The following is a 19,261-nucleotide window of genomic DNA, read 5'->3' as shown; positions in this document are numbered from 1 at the left end:
ATCACAGCTATCATTCCGCTAATTCATTGAATTTGGTCCACTTCCTAAGTCATTTAAATGCACAATTGATCCTTTGACAATTAGGAGAACTGGGCTATTGCTCTATGTGCAGTTCCTTTAATTCCGCAGATCTCTACCTGTCAAGCATGTGCGACCCTGGGTGTGCCAGCCAGTGGTGTCCCTGTGCTTGCCCATCTTTCCCAGTGTGTCTTTTCCCTTCCTCCACATCCTTTAAAACTTGCCCTTCCTTCCCCTCCCCCGAAACCTCCAGTCTTCTGAACTGTTCCTACACGCGTCAGAGTTGTCACCGCTTTTGTTAGCACAGAAGTTGTGTAGCTCTGATTATAATGGCGAGTTTTAAAACTTTTCAAAGTTTACCTTTAATAGGAGTCAGCTTCATGTTAAGTAGGAGCCAGTTTTAAGCAGTAATGGCCTTTTAATCTAATTACAGTGTTTGACTATTTTAAAAGCGTTTGAACAATAAAGGAATCTGTCCTGCTAGTAGGCATTCATGAGGGCACATCTGTGTCTCTCTGTGTTGGGCGCTGACTACTACCGATGCATGTTCGCTTTCTTATCTCTAAACTCAATGAACTGGACAAGATAAAGATGAGGCTTGCCCCCCTTAGGGAGTCCATAAAAGAATCCTTATTTCCCCAGACAGTTTCCCTGCCTCTGAAAGTTGCTTTTCATCCATTTTACACATTCAGTTGTCAATGAGTTGTGCCAACTGTCATCTATTTGCTAATTCTTAAGTGTCTTAGTTGTATACACACAATATTAGCAATAATTCTTCTTCATTTTGCATATGAGCAGAACAAAACCCCAGGATACTGGATAGTTTCTTAAAATGACAAATAGACAAAAAAATGCAATGATAATTTTGACCAGCACTCTGTTTTGTTTTTTTCCAGGTACCGGGAATCGAACTCATGACCTTGCACTTGCCAGGCAGGTGCTGGGCTGCTGAGCTAAATCCCTGGCCCGACCAGCACTCTTTATGGAATGAAATATAATAATAGCCTAACTTGGTGAAAAATGAGCGTCTTTGTTTTGCTCCTGAGACAAGTGCTTATGTTTTCTGTGGATATTCAAACAAGTACTCTCAGGAGAGCTTCTCGTGCCCTTTCCCGTACTGTTGAAACTCAAGGAGCACAGACTTGTCACTGCTTTTGTGAGCACAGAAGTTGTGTATCTCTGATTATAATGGCTAGTTTTAAAACTTTTCAATGTTGACAAGCCAAGTACTGTGTCTGCTCTCTATTGCCACCTAATGGTGACCAGAGGCAGCAACGGGTTTGAAATTCTTTTGCCCTTCGGTCTGCTCTCACCAAATTCCTTCAGCCTGGATTAATTTTGGGAGGCGCTTTTAAAGACCACAGAATGAGGCGAAGTAGATAATTATCTATTTTTCTGACCCCCTTTTCCCTTCCCACATTTCAAATTCTTGAGAAGGAATCATTTGTTAGCCACCAGCATTTTTGGTCCATGTTCATTTCTATTTTAGCTGTCTGCTCAGGCATTTCTATTACTCATAGCTTCTGAGCAGTGCTGAGATAAATATAGAACAATATACATTTGTGACATTCAGAGAGGCTTACACAAACTGTGAGCTTAAGAAGATGGTTTTCAAATTAACACATTACTGTCACTGTGCTGGAAAGTTTGAGCAAGAATTGTATCAGGCTTCTACTTCCTTGATGAGTCCTAAGAGTACAATAAAGCTTAAAAACATCCAATGAAGCAGCACGGTGTCCTACAAACATTTAACTTTCCCTTAGCAATATAACAACTTTCCCCCTCCTTTTTACTGTAGCTATTTTTTAATGCTGTCAAAAATGGACACAAAAGAGACAGGGTTTAAACAGCAGTAATTTCCAAAGCCATTATCAACCATAAGCCACTGTTCCTAAGGCAGTTGTTTTGAAATATCCTAGAGAGCTCAGTGTCCTCACTGTAATATATAGTTAGCTGCTTCAGGTCAGGAGATAGAGATATGTTTCAGTCTATCTGAAAGTCATCTCTTACACTTCTGCAAAAATATCTCTGGAAAGTTAGCTCTATTTTGTATTAAATACTTCTTAACTAAGAGTGAGTTACTACTTTAAATAATAATGGGGAAATATCTTTGAAACCATTGTAAGCAGTTTTAAAGTTTGTAAGTTGATATCTTTTCCAGAAAATCATAGTTATAGTACTGTCACAAAAATTAGATGACATTCTTCTAATAACAGTACCATATATATATATATATATATATATATATATAGTAGCCTTATTTTTCCTCCTGAAATTGTGAAGGTAATATACAACTTTCATAAATTGAAAGAAAATAGAATATTTATGGTTCATACAAACACATATAATCAGCATACAAAGTTATAATAGATAGATCTGGTAAAGAAAAATTTTAAGGTGACCCAAAGCATATCATGTCACTGACCTATGAAATTTATGGATGGGCTCTGTTAATTTTTGGAAAAACTCCATGTGTGTGTGTGTGTGTGTGTGTGTGTGTGTGTGTGTGTGTGTGTGCTGGTTCTGGAAGCCTGTTAATTCAGCCTAAGAGTCTCTACAAATTGACATTCCTTTTTCTCTATGGCAACACAAGTTCTGCTTCAGCAACAAAATGTGATCTTATTCTGCAGAAGAAAAAGCATAAAATGGCACAAATGCAGAACAGAATCTACATTTTTTAAAAAAGGAAACTTCAAAAATCAAGCCCATGAGAACTTGAAATACAGAAACATAGCAAAGTGGTACAACGGTTAAGTTAAAGCAAGGTCCATTACAATAGAAGTGATGAAAAAAATCCTGACTTATGCATAAATGAAAATCCCCAAACTCTGACTGTTTTCTTCAGAACTGATAGTAACATTTAGAGTCCACTCATTTCTGCAACGAGACAGATGCTATAGAACTGCATACAGGGAGAGTAATTGGATCTTTAAGTTCAGTCAGAGCTGTGAAGACATTAGGCACGTATTGTCTCCAGTGAGCAGTCCTGGGCCCTTGAGTGATCATAGTTCATATCACCAGAGCAACAAAATATTTTGAAACAAGGGCTTGGGATTAAAATAAATCCAAGCAAACTGAACGGCACAGAAGCCAGCAAGATGGGAAGCAAGTGAGTTCCATACATGATCTGCAGCAATTTTGTTCTTTTCACTAAAAGCAGTGACTAGAAAGCAGAGGTTCAGCACATGAGACTGGTGTAGAAAACAACACACACTGTACCCTTATGAATGCGGTGGGGAATTACACCGTGCCTTTTGGGCTTGGGAAACCTAACACACTCAAGGAAACCTAACACACTATTCAAAGACTTAGGATAGAATTTTCCTTTTGACCTGATTTCATGGCTTACCACTATCAGCTGTTCACTTCAATTCAAGGGTCTCTCAAGCCCCGCTTTATTGCCAGATCACACTGAGACAGCTAAGAACGAGCTTGCCCACTGTGAGGGAGGGTGGTCGGATGCCTGCCGCAGGGTGGGGTGGGGAGGGTGGTTGGATGCCTGCTGCAGGGTGGGATGGGGTGGGGGTCTGACCCTACCCTGTTTGCACTGCTGCCGGGCGAGCCGCAGGATCTCTTAGACATCACTGGGCTACGAGGAGGCTTACCCAGGACAAATATCTCACTTTTTAAATCAGCCTGGAAAATCCATAAGAAGTTAGTTAGTTCTCATCTTCGTTATTCAGCCTTCCGGAGGAATTCTGCTGTTTAGTTTTGCACATGCGCACACAGCATGCCAAACTCCTGACCACCGAGCGCAGAGCAGGGATGGCTACAGTTTGCAGGTGGCTCTTCGGGCCACTCCGTGAGGTTTCCACACCCAGACATCGGCTGCTGCTTTGGTATGGGGCCCACAGACACAGCAGGCAAGATTTGCAGGGGCGAGCTAGTACAGAGAAGCGTGTTTGACTGCGGTGTGCACGGCTAAGGCCACATGTAAGAAATGTTACCTCTTCAGAGATGCTTCGCAATCAGATTCATGACATTCCTAAGTCTGACCTGTTTTCTGTGTGCTTACTAAATAGGCTCAAACTTGAGACAAAGATAAATTTGGCTTGATACCCAACAAATTTCACGGAAAATGTCAAACATTTGTTAGATGCAAAATTGTCTAACAAAATACATAAAAAGAAAATAGGTTTTTTTTTTGTTTTTTTAAATGGTGAAATGTAATTGCATACTGCCGGTCACGCTAACTACAAGTCTGTTTTGGAAATTTTTCAGAGTAAGATCTTTAATGTGATAGTGAATGAGCTAACTTTCTTGTATGATGGTATGTTTTATTTTCATTTCAATATAGCACAGGATCTAGGAATATAGTATCTGATACTTAATTTATTTTAAGAGAACTTTGGTGGGACTAAGAGACTTTTGAATAAAAGCATGTGGTTTTCTCAACACTCACTGAGGAAAAGTTTCATAATGGCTAGTAATAGCTGACTTCAAATCCCTGGTATCTTGGGATGAAATGTGCTGAGCAGGTTTCCTAAAGGGCCGTGGCAGAGAACACTTGGTACTCTCCAATATCCATTCTCTTCTCCGTCTTCAGTAATGGGACCCAGGGTGTGATGTAGGCACACAGCCATTCTGAGCGCAGCTTACGTTTCTTAACCTTGCTTGTACCTGGATGTGCTGATGTGCTAAGTTCTGAATGCTGGGATACAGGCACTGTCTGGGAATTGCCTAGGGTCTCTGTGACTGTAGAGCCATCATACCAGTCTGGGATAACCTGCATTTATGATTAAGAAAAAAATATTTTCACTTTGTTTAAGCTATATTTATTTTGAGTTTTCTGGGACTGGAGCTACTCAAGTGTTGACTGTCACAGAGGTTTTATAAATATCAAATGCAGAGGAAAAGATGGTGTGGCTAACAACAGTTAAAAAGATCACTTGAACATACCAGGAAAAGTCAAGGCCTAACTTCATGTTGTGGGAGTGATCAAAGATGCCACCGTCTGATGGGATTGCTTGAGGAGGATACGGCTTCCGTGTAGGACCAGAATAACTGAGTTTCTTAGAAGAAACCCAAGAAATATACCTCTTTCTCCTCATTATCTGCTTCTGCTAAAATTTGAGCCCACATCCTACAAGTCTCTTAGGAAATATTCTCTTGGATGGAAGCTCAGTTTAGAGAGGAGCTGAGATTTATAATAATTTGATGGTGAAAATTATTTTAAAACAGATTCTGAAAAGGCTAGGGAAAACGTCAGACTCAGATCTTCACATCAAACTCATAATTTAGCTTTCAGTTCTATTATTCATAAAGTGGCAGGAAATTTTACTTTTATAGAAGATTTTGGGTTATGTATGACAGATTTTCATTGTCTTTCAAACCATTTTCAAAGAATAAAATTGCCCTGAATTCACATGGAGTTAAACATTGGTTGGTGGGGTTAATGAAAATGTTACTGTAATGCTTTCATGCTGTATTTATTAAATATTATTAAAATTTTATTAAACTTTAATTTTCTCTTTGATTTAGAAATAGGGTATTTGCTTTCTTTGTAATGTGTATAAAATGTGGGATTAATTTAACTTGTATTTTTATTTATATGCACAAATACCATGAGTTAATTTATAGTCTATGAGCAGAAAAATTAATTTAAAAGGTGTTTAAAAACCTCAATAGGAGATTAAAAATCAACTTTGCTCCCAAATAGGAAAAAACATTTTTGGGAGTCAGTCATTTCATGTAGTTATTAAAGTATTCTTTTAAAATATAGCATTTCTGAGTACCTCCATTTTCTCACATTCTGCAAGTAGCTGAAATCTAAAGACCATTGAGATTGAGCTTGATTCCTGCAGGAGAATAAACCTTTCAAAATTTTAGTTTTGTCTTTGGTGCTATAATGATTGAGTCCTCTTCTCTAACTTAGAGAACTCATGCTCTAAAGTTACTTTCTCACTTACTGATTACATTTAAAGGCTGAAGAACAAGTAATAAAACACAAGAAATAAGTAGGTTGGCTTTAAAAATAAAATCACAGAGAATAGAGGAATTTTTAGTTAGACATCATATAAAGTAGCATTATAGTTCTTTAAAAAACTTCCTATTTATTTTATGCCAGCTACGATAAAAACTCAAAGCACAAGAAAAATTAATCTTAAAATATTTCAGTTTTGCAAAAACCTTCCACACCTAGGGTAAATTTGCACAGATACACAGTTTTAGTGGATGGAACTGGCGACAAGGGCTTTAACGGTTGTGTAAACGACTTGTTCACGTGTTGTACTCCAGCTTCCTATTGTAGAAACTGGACTGTGTCAGAGCTTTAACTTTTATTTATTTGCAGAGGCCCTCATTTCAGATTTGTAAAATCAAATATGAGTTTGAGTTCCTATTTGAAGTCTACCACCTTTTGTCCAAAAGAAAAGGTTTCAGCATTATTCTGAGTATAGAAACAAAAATTTGGGGTAATGGACCGATTTCATGCTGCTAGTGTCCTTCTCTATCTCTCTGTTCATTGTGGTAAATTTTTTTAAATGGTATCTTTTAAGAGCTTTAAGTAGCAGCAGAGCCACCAGGCTGTGGGTGTCAGAGGCCGATGCTTCGCCAATTGCTACCAAAGCATCATCCTTGCTGCATCCTCTTTTACTTCACCCTTGTGAAAGAACAGAGTTTGAGATGATCAAGTCCCCCATCCTGTCTCCAGGCTCTGCTGAGTCTGACAGATGCAAAGCAATGGGAGAGCAGGGTTCCACCAAGGAGTGAAGGAGGACCACAAGCAGAAAGCTGACACTTTTGAACGCAGTGATTCTCAAGATGACTCCTACCTTTCAAAAAGAAGCTAATGATTACTTTTGATTATGATGTAAATTTTAGTTTGTTTTCCTCCTCAATCTGGGTATGGCTGCTATGCAGATATATTTTTAAAATATTTGGACGGAGGCCATGCTCATAGTGTTAGAAGTTAGCAATTGGTGTTTACGTAGCTTTTTAGATCTTGTGAGAAGGCATGAAGGTAAATGCATACATCTAATTAGGTTCACTTAAAGACATGCAGTAGACCACACTCAAGATGCAGTTACCTTTAATTTTGGTGAACTGACCTCCTGGTGATAAGAGTATTTAGGGAGGAGAGGAGGTGAGTAGGGCTGGGCGGGCTGGGAAAGTGTAGAGACCAGGTCAGAGACAGAGGCCAGGGGACAGTGAGATGCAGGGGAGGAAAGCAGGCAGCTGGACAAAGGCGTAGTCATTCGATCTCTTGGAGAAAACGAAGATCGCTTCAATATTGAAGAGAGACAGGATGTGATTATGCTTGTGTCCAGAACGAGGTGACATGGCCTTTAGAGACTATCTCCAAACTAAATCACTTTAAACTCACCAAATACCCAGGGACACAATATTTATGACCAACTCTTGCTTTAAAAGCAGTAACTTTTTCTTTTGAAATTGATTCATGGGTATAATCTGTTTCATTTTTTGGATGTGGGTGGCAGGAGACAAGAACACCTGTATTCTGGTTTTCTGGTATATGTATAGAAGGGCTCCCTCTAAACATGAAGGCAAAACTGGACCTGAAGTGCTGTGACGACGCTTTGTAACTTGACTGTGAGTTCGTTTCAAACTGTGGTAGTTTGTTACCAAGCTGGCGAGCTTCCGAGCTTGTGTGCATGGTGTTGACAAGTAAGCGAGAAGCTCACCCCGTGAGGCGAGCGCCACGCCCAGGGCATGGCCTGCGAGGGGCGATCAGCACCACCCGTGAGGCAAGCCACCTATCCAGTCACACATCAGAACTTGTTATTTTAAAAGGGAAGTCCTTACTGACATAAGGCACTTAGAATGGAACTAAACTTACTGCAATGAATTATCTGTGTGATTAAGGAGTGTGTTTGTTTTATACACATGTAGGCATGGTTCGGTTATTTGGAAACAGAGGAACCATGGAGAAAAAGGCCCCCCACGGTGGCATAATATGAAATATTTCTTTTATTTCACAATTTCAATCTGTGTAAGTAACTATCCCTGATTTTTAATTCACATGGAACATAATAAGGGTCCAATTTTTAAATTTAATTTAATTTTATTGATACTGGGGATAAAACTCAGGACTTTGTGCTTGCCAGACAGGCCAATTTTTTGTTTCTGTTTTTGTTTTTTTTAGATAGAATTTATAAGCTAAAGTTTCAGGGTATTTTTTCCTTTTGTTGATTAAAACCATTGCCCAAGGTCCTCTGTTTATTTTATTTTTTTTTGGTACTCAGAATCGAACTCAGGACCTTTATGCTTCCTAGGCAGGTGCTTGTGCCCCTGAGCTATAGCCCTAGCCCTAAGGTCCTCTGTTTGAAACATGAAGATATGGGACCCAAAGCTGAAATAGTGAGCAACTGAAAGTCAATGACCTCTTCAGGACAGTCAAAAGGGGGTTGGAGTAGTATTTTTATTATTTTTTTCTTTCTTGCTTTGGCAAAGTGTCCTTAGGTCAAAGACATGGTGCATTATTTTCTCATCCTGAGCTGGGCTGATCTGTCTGTACATCAATTTTCTCACTTCTAATGTGGATATAATAATATTTCCCACCTCACTGGACTTTGTAAATTAAAGATGTTGAGTTCTTAGTATAGTCCCTGATACTCTGTAACAGTCAACCATTAGCTATCATTATTAGTATTGGAAAATTGGAAAGACTATATAAATTATGGAGGCTTTTAAAACATGAGTTTATAGTCATAAATAATGATGGGTATTGGGATTATTTTGTATACAGTATTTATATAATTGTATTAAAAGATGGTATGTTTCATACATCCCTCCTTTTCCAAGTTCCACAATGCTAATTTTTCTTGTGAGGACGCATTTTAAGGCAGCATGAAGAGAGAGGTTATTAATATGATTAACTATCCTACTTAACTGTAGTAAGACTGGTTAGTTGTTCAGCAATCAGGTAAAATTAAAATACCTCATTACTCTTTTCTGCTGCATTGCTGTCTTCCTTAGAGAGGCTGGGATCTGTAGGGGTGCCTACTGGATATGTAAAGCAGACAGGATTCTCCTCTTCTTTCTCCTCTTCAATGTGCAGCTCTGGTGTCACCTCTGTACCACCATGGCCACACCACAAAGCATCTTGTTCTTGAGACTCTGGCCGCCATCTTCGGATGCCTGACGTGACCCCCTCACCACTTTCCTCATCTTCCTCTCCGATAACAGGGAGGATTATAGGCAAGGGACCCACATTGGAGCATGCAGAGGCAACAAATTTATCACCTAGCACTTCGAGAACCCTTTTAGGGTCTGAAAAGCTCTTTCTCATTTTTCTCAAATCTGTAAATTTGTTTTGAGTGGTTTCTATGGGATCCTGAAGTGGCCTTGCATTGTAAGGCTGGGCTGTGGCTGAGGTCGTAATGGAGTGGGAGAAAGGCAGCACAGAGCGAGATGATCCTGCAGGTACACATGCCGGAGACAACGGGAGGAGAGCAGAGGGCTCTTCCTTAATTTCAAGGATAGTGTCCTCTAGAACATCTGGTCTGGCTTGGTTGGCTGACAAAGTTAAAGCACTGAACTTCTCTAATTCATCCAAAAAGGTGTCCAGAAAAGAAGACGGCACTGGAGTCCAACTGTTTGCTGGTGGACACCCGTTTGTCAGGGTCAAGCACTCCTGGGCCCTTCCCTGGGAGGTGCCTTCATCTGAGCCAGGTGACATTTTATGGGTGGGAGGAAGGGTTAGTTCACTGGAAGCCAACTTAGAAAGGAGCAGGGTTTGTGAAGTTGGAAAAATGAACAAAGAAAATAATAATCATCATCAAAACACAGAGACAGAGAAACATGGGAAGGTGTAGAAGTGAGCATAAAAATTATTTTATGTTGAAGCACAGACAGATTTGAAGATTCTTAGAAGAGATCTAGAATTGAATAAATTTTGTTGAAATTTAATTACATAAATTCAGTTATGCTAATTTAAAAAGTTATTTGGACAATAAAACTCTCCTAGTTTTGGAAGAGGTCATAAGTATCCTATGAGAAGACAGAGTTGTCATAGAGGACAAACAGTGAAATCTTAGAGATTTATTTTAATGATTAGCTCTTTTAGTTTAAAAGATATTGTAGCTTTCTAGCTATTGATTCAGTACTATAAACATCTCTGAAAAATGTTAATGGATAATGAAAACCAACAGCTAAGCCTTTTTTATTTCCTGAATTTATTTACTGTTCTTTCTTCTTGTAGGAGTGCTCAAACTTTTAAACATTCATAATGTTCTCCCTGATGTTTGCAATGTTCTAACTCATGATTATAACATATGATAAAAGACAATTATACATGAACACAGTTCTCAGTGAATAAGTTCCCAAAAACATTTTTCAAGAACAAAAACCCATCATCAGAATGGAACTGAACTTACATAATTACTATTTCAAAGTTAAAAAAATTCCAAAGTCAATGTTTATAGAGGAAGGGAGCATAACATAATCATAGAGAGTAAACTTCTGCTGTGACTCCCTATCGCTCTCAGAAAGTGTGACATTTGTGTAAACTTAAGCAGGTGTAATTAATGAAGCTTAATCTCCTGAAGTAAAAACATACTTCTATATATCTTAATATAATTGGTGTATTTTAGATACATCAAAATGTAGATTTTTATGCAAGTTCATTAAAACTAGTTCTAGATGTATTGCCTAACAACTTTTAATACACAAATCTATCTTTGTTGGACAAGAAAAAAACTGCTAAATGCTGTATATATATATAAAGGCCTTGAAGGAGGCTAGCGGAAGACCTTCCACTTCAGCACTTTTCAGATGGATAACATTGGTTTCAGAGAAAAAATACTTCAGAAAAGATTCTGGAGATGCTCTTCTTAGGTGATTATTTAGGACACTGTACTTCACACATGCAGCCAACCCTTTGGGAGCTGGGGCCTTAGTAGGGATATCTGCACAGTGCATCCTCCACTTCAATTCTGACTTCTGCATCCTAGTAAGAATGGGGCATTAGTTGAATTTCTTTAGGTGTTTTTTTAAAAAAGAAACATTTTATCACAGGGCCTCATAATGGTAAAATGTCACAGAAGTCATGTGAGCATCTCAGTACAGGATTCAGGATTTAAGGGTGCTTAGCATCTGATGCAAAGTGAGATGACTATACATGTTGTTGTGACTGCACTGGTAGCTACTCCTATTTGTAGGTGTCAAATTTTTGATGAAATATAAATTACTTTTCACTTTCTCTCCTAGATAGGAATATTATGTGGTTGAGATAGAAAGATCTTTAAATCCCGTCATCACTATGACTACCATCACTATTGCTATCTGTTGCTACCATTATTGTGTCATTACCACCATAGTCACCAATATACATGCTAGCAAGTAAAAGGTGCTCACTTTTGCAATGGACTCGATTACACTTAAAGTCAAATGAAGTATCTCAGGGTACTTATATCACAAAAATATAGAAATAATACAAAAATCATACAATTATCTTCTCTTCCAAAAACATTATAGTTGGATTCTCTTGTACCAAAAGCATATATAACAGAACTAAGATCAACTTAAATTTGACTGGCATCTAAAGTAGATATAAAATATAAAAAAATGTGATTCAAAGCTATAAAAGAGTGATGAAAAGTTGTTAACGAGTTCTCTATTGCATATATCTCTAAAAAATAGATTTAGCTTAATTTTGAATCTGATCATCTAGAAGTATACAATATTTCTCTTTCTGGAAATGATTTAATGCAACACTCCTGAGCTTTCTACATTAAGTCAATGACATCATAACATGCATTATCTGCTAGACTAAAAGAAATGTTCTTTTTAAATTATGGACATAATCTTTCTTCCTATTTTCCCAGGAGTGAGAACAAAATACTAATTGCTTATTAGCAAAATCTTTATATTCTTCTATTTAAACCTGATATTAAAAAGCCCCAAGTACACCTACATCTTATTCACAATGATGATTAAAATATTAAGATCTAAAATATATATTGTCATTGTTAATTAGGGTGTATGGAAGAAGTTCTCAAGTGCTAAATAAGCCTTTGTAGACACATGCTTTTCTTTTTATAATATTTTATTTAGAGACACAGTCACTTGAGATTTATCGGGCAATTGAGAATTCATCAATTTTTATGATTGACTGGATGGTGGATAAGACAAGAATATAGATAAAGATTCTCATCTTTTGTCAGTAGGAACTATTGCAATAGGATATGGATCTCTAAATGCTAAGTCCTGGTAGTAAAGTAAATATATGTAAGAAGATTCTGGAAAACTCCATAATCAATTAAATAAAATTAGAAAACACCAAACAGTTCTGTTATCTAATGATATAGAATTGAAGGTAATTACATACAACTGAAATTCAGTCTTCATAGGGGATGAAAATGAATGAAGCTAGGGCCTTAGCTCTTTTGAAAGAAAATGTCTCTCAAGATAGATTCTTAGATCATTTACTTATTAAGATGTTTCCCAGACTCATTTTCCAGGAACAGTTTTGGTTATTTAGGGACAATATCTTCCAATGATCTTGCACTAGGACCTGAAGTGACTTATACTTTCATAATGTCTAATATGCCATTTTACTTTGCTAGCTCTAGATGGTTTATTTTTCCATGTCCTAGTTGTCATCTCAGTTACAATAAATAATGAAACTTTATGCATTTTGAAGCACTTAATATTTTAAGAGTAATTCTTTGGCAATGTAAAATTTTATATTTGCAGTTAATAACAAGGAGAAAGAAATGCCTAAGTACCACTTATAAAGGAAATATAATTTAACAGAAAAAAAGAAAAAATCACACTGTAAGTAAAGACAGTAGAATAGTCTCATAATTAATCAATTCAGGAAGTAAATTCTCTTTAAATTACATTTTGAGAAGGATAACCATCTTTAGCTATAAGCTTCATCGAACAACAGAATTTGTATATAATTGCTCTAAAATTCATGAAATGAATTTGAGGCCTTCTACTAATCTACATTTTCATTAAACCTAATTAACTGAATTACAGACCCTAAGTTTAAAATTTAGCTCAAGCTCCATTGCTACATAAAAAAGGTTCAAGACTTATAGAATTTGGTCAACCTTATATTAAGCATGTGTTCTAAGGATGTATGATATACATATACATATATATGGCATTTTATGTTGTATGTGCTTATATATGGTATATTACAAATGATAATTGTACCTACATATATAAATACATAATTATACTTATTTATATAAGCATATGATAAAAATAAAATTTACACATATAAATCAGGCTTCAGAAAAACGCAGAAAACCTATATATATGTAATATATATATACACACAGAGAAATACAGATATGTATCTTATAAAGTTTTACCACACTGTTTTCTTTCTTTTAATATTTTAACTTGAAAATGAATTAGCAAAATCAAGCATTAATCCTTTATGCCAGCATATATTTAAATTATATCTATGAGGAAGAAACTCACATGTGTAGAAATGTAATACGTACACCTTTTCTTTGTGAAAGACATGATGTTCTATGCAATATGGTAAAATCACACAGTGATTATCTATTCCAAGCTCCTAAGTATTATATTAATATGACAGAGTATCTTCTTACCTTATTGGAACTTAAGCTGTAAATTCTATCACTAGAGTAGCTGTGGGGTATTGGAGGGTTGGGGTAATCCTCAGCACCTTTTATATTCTTCTTGACAACTTCTACATAGGAAACGGGGAAGATGCCTTGTCTGTTGGTTCCTGGAATTTTACCTTCATACCAGTTTTGATCAACTCTTTTAAGGAGAATAATTCTATCTCCCTGTAAAATAAACATTATAAAGTGCATTATAAATAGAGGCTTAACAACAGGAAAAGCATAACTGCCATTGTTTCCTAATAAATAATAGTTTTCTATTTGGGAAAGTTTCTATTTAATCAGAGAAATGCAAGTAAGACTTTAGCACATACTAGAAATATACAGATGATTAACATGTATGCAATTCAACCATCTATCTTTTAGAGTCAGTCCTAAGTACTATACACCTGGTTAGTGTGAATAATCTTACACATGTTTCATACTGGTACTGTACCATGATTTGTGTGTTGTTTCAACAAGCACACTAGCTTAACAGGTAACATTTCAATGATAGTAGCATCATTTCATTTCCGTCAGATTTGACACAATGTCTTTCTCCAGGAAGAGCTTCAGAATGCATGCTTGAAATGGGTTGCAGAAATCAGCCTCTGGACAGATAAAGCTGAATGGCACACTAGTTTTCTTCTTTAATCTATATCTTCTGAATGAAAAAAGAATGACTGAAAAGGATGGGGACAAAGATGTTCTAGAATATCCATAGTTGTGGCCAGGACTTACACTACCCTAGTATGCGTCTGGACACTAACACCAGTATCAATTCTGATTATTTGGTCGCCATGTCCCACTAGTCAAATATTTGAATAGCATCCTTGGCTTTTGTGGTGCCAGAACTTTCTACATTCACTTCCTGCCATCAGCAATCATGTAGAACCGAATTTAAATTTTAGTTTGAAACCGCACATGGCCCAGAACTAAGTAGGCAAGCTCTTGTTAAGAGGCAAGCTGCACATGCAGAGCTGATACAGAGGTTTGGGCAACTGTGCTGACACGGTGATTGGGGTGACACTGAGTCAGTAGCTGCAGCACAGGCAGGGGCCCTGGTTCAGATGCAGAGATCTTCACTGAAGTTTCTCTTTTTGTCAAAGTGCTGGACGGTTCATTTAGTGCATCTCACCAGCACTGAGCAGAACATATTGCAGAAAACTGAACCTCTCTACTAACTGTACTAGTTTTCTAGGACACCAAGAGCAGGTAACCACTGTGCTGCTGGGTGTACTGCTCTGGAAAAGATTTTCTTTAAAGCAAGAAAGAGAAAATGACAGTTTGTGTAATACTGAGTGCTATAGCGGGTAGTATAACAGAATCAGCTAACGATGCAGAATTAGGACCACATGGAGGGAACCACATAAGGTTCTGCCAGGACCAGAACTGTAGAATTTCCTTCATTTTACCTGCCCAAAGATTTTCTCAGAAGGCATGGGAGGTCCAAGAGCACTGTTGAGGCAGGAGGTTAGAGCACAGCAAAACAGCTGGACAACTGGGCATGTCCTGTCCATCACAGAGACCTGTCTGTCACGGCCAGGAGGCCTGACAGAGCCCTGTGTTAGGCGGCATGTGTCTGATGTCAGAGGACATAAAAGGTGGCAGCAATTGGCCCTGTAGCCACTGTTTTTCTGCTCTCACGTTGCCCGTCCTGTGTGAGGATGTATTTTCTCTTCTCTTTTCATCAGAACCTTCCTTGGAACACTGCTTTCTTCCTTCTTTTTCCTTCTTTTCTCTTGCTGTGGTCCATCCTGTGTGCTATTTTCTGTTTTCTTCAGGGCACTTCTTTGCAACACTTCTTTCTTTTTTACCAACAATAAACGGCAAGCTTTTGTATTCATCATTTGTTCTGTCCAGTTCTTTGCACAGGGCAGTAAGAGCTCAGAAAGACCCGCCAGTCACTACAGCATCTAGTAACGCTACCTTGTCTGTGTCGTGTGCAGCACAAGCAGATCTATACCGTTGTACTGGGAGCCACACAAGTAGTTCATCTATCATTCTAAACTATGCAAAGCAGCAAATCAAAAGAGTTCTTTCTGACTGGTTAAGAAGGGATGGTAGTGTTGGAAAGGCTGCTAGTGAAATTTGGGTTACCTGTGGCTCAGAAAAGGATGATCAAGGAAACAGCATCACACAGATAGCTATTCGAAAAGACTTCCCAGAAAGGTAGTGTATTTGTTACTTTAGGATTATTACTTCATTCCAAGTAGAGAAAAGTGTGTATTGGGACAACTTTTTAAAACAGTGGAATCACAAGGCAGCAGAACAATAATACTCTGTAGTACATTAAATGCTGCCTCTGTTTGATGCTCCCACATGTCTAACTCTGAGCTATTCAGTCATGGCACCTCTTAGAGAGGACTTGGGGCCTTGCTTCCCAAGCTAAGCCACAGAGAGGCTTAGGGCTTCCACTCCCACAGAAATCTCTCTGCAAGGACACAGGGACTAGGAGTCAGAGTGACTCTGGACAGCCTTAGGGAGTTCTTTTCGGAAAATGGAGAAAACACAAAAATGTCTAAGAAAGATGATGACCTATTTTAGCTTCCAAACCACAATGTTTTCTAATGCACTTCTGAAGAAAATAACCAGGTTACCTTTCTCAGTGAGAGCTCCACGTTTGTGTCTGCATTGAAATTATATTTGGCTATAGCTTCTCCGATTTCTCCAGGCTGGGCTGGGGGAGGTGGTCTTGCAGGTTGTGCTTTTTCGGGAGGTGTGAGTTTCTATGAAGAAAAACAGTAATTTATTCTTGAATTTGTGGTGACTTTTAAAACAACCACCCACCAGGACGGAAGGGGAAAGGAACGTACCTCTACATACGAGATTGGAAAAATGCCCACTCTTCCATGGTGCTCTCCCTCATACCAATTTTGATCAATTTTCCTGAGGATGTAGACAGTGTCACCTTTCTTAAATGACAACTCCCTGGAAGAGATGTATTTAAATGTATTTTATCCTTATGTATCACAATTATTCTTAAGATCAACACCCTTATTAGATCTACATTAGTCTGGAAAATATACTTCCAACCTGTAGTAATGTGTCAAGCTTAGTTACATAAGAATTTTCCTTGAAAATTTCTAGAAATCATTCATAACATAACTTTAGAAATAGTTTTGAAAAGTATAACATCTGATATAAATCACAGAGGATTAATATGACATTTAAAAGAGGAGATAGACTGTTTATGTTTTTATAGTTGAAATATGAAGTTTGGCAAAATGATGGACTGCTGTTGCACTGATTTTTATTTTACTCTGAAGCTAGTTGGCTAGTGACCATCCCACCCTCCTCATCTGCATTTGATGTGCTAAAGCTTACAATATGGACAACAAACACTGGGCATCTCAGAATAGAGGTGTCAATACCAGGAAGACATCTGTGGACCTTTGGGGTTAACAGGGAGGAATCTCAGTAGTGTTGGATAAGGAACTCATTCTGTGTAAAAAAAAAGATTTTGTACTTTTATTTTTCAATGGAGTAAATCAATAAATGTGTTTTAAATGTGAAGACATGAACAAATGTTTATTTTCTTTATGTATTTTATTTTTACAATATAAAAGTATTTTAAAAACTCTAAGTGAATTTTTTCTATTTTGACTGTTTCTAAGAAAAACAGTAAGTATGTTAGGTATTTTTAATTTTAAGTTACAATGGAATTATTCATTTTTTAATAATTTATAACTAAATTTATCACCCTTAGTACAGCAGTTTTGCATGACTTCATTACCCAGAATGTTCGTTCATTATTCTGCGCACTTGATTATACTTTGCTGAAGGGCATTTAGTTGTATCTTTTCCCAAGAGCCCCACTTTTCTTTACACATCTGTCTTCCATTCTAAACTTTCTGCCTTGTTTACTTCAGGATTTAAGTTGGATTATTTCTTAGTGCAGAATATATGATGAACAGAGGTGTATGTCAAATGTAGAATATTTTTGTTGATTGAAAGAACTAATTGAAAAAAGTTACATATTAAAAAAATAATTGCACATTTGGAAGCACTAAATCTTTATATTTGTTGTGTATTAAATTTTAGAAACTATAAAAAATATTTATAAACCTTCACAGTCAAAAGCTTTACATTAAACACAGTACTTCATTTTTTGTTTGTTTTTTGGTAGCACTGAGGATTGAACTCACAGCCTTTCCATTGAGCTACATCTTTAGCCCTTTTTTGTATTTTGTTTTGAGACAGTCTCACTAAGTCCCTAAGTTGCCCGTGTTGGCCTTAAACTTGCAATCTTCCTGCCTCAGCCTCTCAGAGTGCGGGGACTACAGGTGTATACCATGATGCCTAGACAGTATTTCTCTTTTACTCAAATATTTGATGCAAAAAATAAGAGATTTAATGTTTCCAATCCAAAAGTTTCTTTATATCAGGAACATTTTGTTCCTGGATATTTTAAATATGTGTGCAAATTTGGGACAACTAATTATTTTCTTTTAAATATGAAGCCCTTTTTCCCATTTGTTGAGGCTTGCATTTAAATTTTTTAAGTCATTTAGACAAAGGAAAGCCATTTCCTCCTCCAGGTTTCAAAGCTGTATCTCTCTCATCTCAGTGGAGTCTCACTGTAATCAGGTTTTTGTTGTTTCATTCACTTTTGTTGTTTCATTCACTGACAAACTATGGGAAATGGCATTTTATCTCTTTTCTCATTTAAAAATGGAGTCCTTATATTTAGTGAGTTCTTTGGCTATATTTTTATAATTATTATTTGTAAATGTATGAGGTAAAGAAAGTAGTTGTGGAAACACATATATATTGTGTTGTCTCTTGTTCACAAGACGTTGGTCACCAAAAAAGTGGGCCTATAAAACTACGATTAAAATGACTGGTTCTTCTGTAATTTAGTTCTGCCCGGGTGTATGAGCCTTGAAAGCTGCACAATCCATCCACTGCCTTGAACTTTGTGTCAAACATAAAGTACATCTGGAGTGACAGATAACTGGTCTTTACATCCATCTCCTGAGAACAGAACAAGGGGAATGTGATTAAACTGCGGCAAGACCAACTTCTCTATGTTATGAGAGCAATGTTTTCTTACTAAAATTCTGAGAGATAAGCTTCCATGGGGGCGCTATTTTACCTCTTTCTCCAAAGGCTTCCACAGTTAAATTTTTAGGAGACCTATTCGTGACCTTGGTGAAAGGTGGAGATGGTGCCCTCTGCACGCGCCAAGCAGAGCTGTTTGCACCACACAGGAAGCATGTGGGAGAAGGCTTCTCCCTGCACTCAGCCACCGGCAGGAAGGATGCACCCATGGAGGAGGCTGAGGGCTCAGCACGTGGAACAGACAACCCAGTGATATGATCAGCACCCAGGCACCCGTCTGTCCTCGGAATCACATGGCATCTTCCTTGTTGAAGGCTGTGCTTATTAGAACTTGATGAAACACTGTGTGAATCCAGGCAGACACCCTTCCTATTTTATATGCTTTGCTATTCCCCAGGGAAGTATATGCTTAAAGAAGTTTTGGGTTGATTGCCATGAAGAAAAACAGGAATTTGTACCATGTCGTTATTTCTCAAAATATATTGTACAAACTGCCACATCACCCCAGGTCATTGTGATCAGAGAGCACAGAAACAAAGCAGAAGCTGCACTGAAGTCTGGGCGCAAAGACATACTGGTTCAAGACTTAGTCTCCAGTTTAAAATTACTGGGACGTGGTGGAAGCTTTAAGG

General features: G+C 37.5%; 1 protein-coding gene across 5 annotated transcripts in view; it reads right to left on the bottom strand.

Moving 5' to 3' along the window:
* Positions 1-19,261, bottom strand: part of Sorbs2 (sorbin and SH3 domain containing 2) — a 207,768-nt gene that overhangs the window by 9,557 nt on the left and 178,950 nt on the right. For 3 of the 5 annotated variants that reach the window (XM_013512891.1, XM_013512898.1, XM_013512906.1), the window contains 3 exons: positions 16,382-16,496; positions 16,166-16,294; positions 13,551-13,751 (listed from right to left, as the gene is read on the bottom strand). In XM_013512891.1, coding sequence (XP_013368345.1) covers positions 13,551-13,751; positions 16,166-16,294; positions 16,382-16,496 — 445 coding nt within the window. Of the gene's footprint in view, positions 1-3,555; positions 3,655-7,046; positions 7,242-8,917; positions 9,698-13,550; positions 13,752-16,165; positions 16,295-16,381; positions 16,497-19,261 lie in introns of all 5 variants that reach the window. The other 2 variants (XM_013512888.1, XM_013512887.1) reach the window with 2 other exon arrangements.

The sequence above is a fragment of the Chinchilla lanigera genome, unplaced genomic scaffold, assembly GCF_000276665.1.
Source record: "Chinchilla lanigera isolate Chin_1 unplaced genomic scaffold, ChiLan1.0 scaffold00002, whole genome shotgun sequence".
Classification (NCBI taxonomy): domain Eukaryota; kingdom Metazoa; phylum Chordata; class Mammalia; order Rodentia; family Chinchillidae; genus Chinchilla; species Chinchilla lanigera.
The sequence above is the reverse complement of the archived record's forward strand: the minus strand, read 5'-3'. Positions and strand labels throughout refer to the sequence as shown.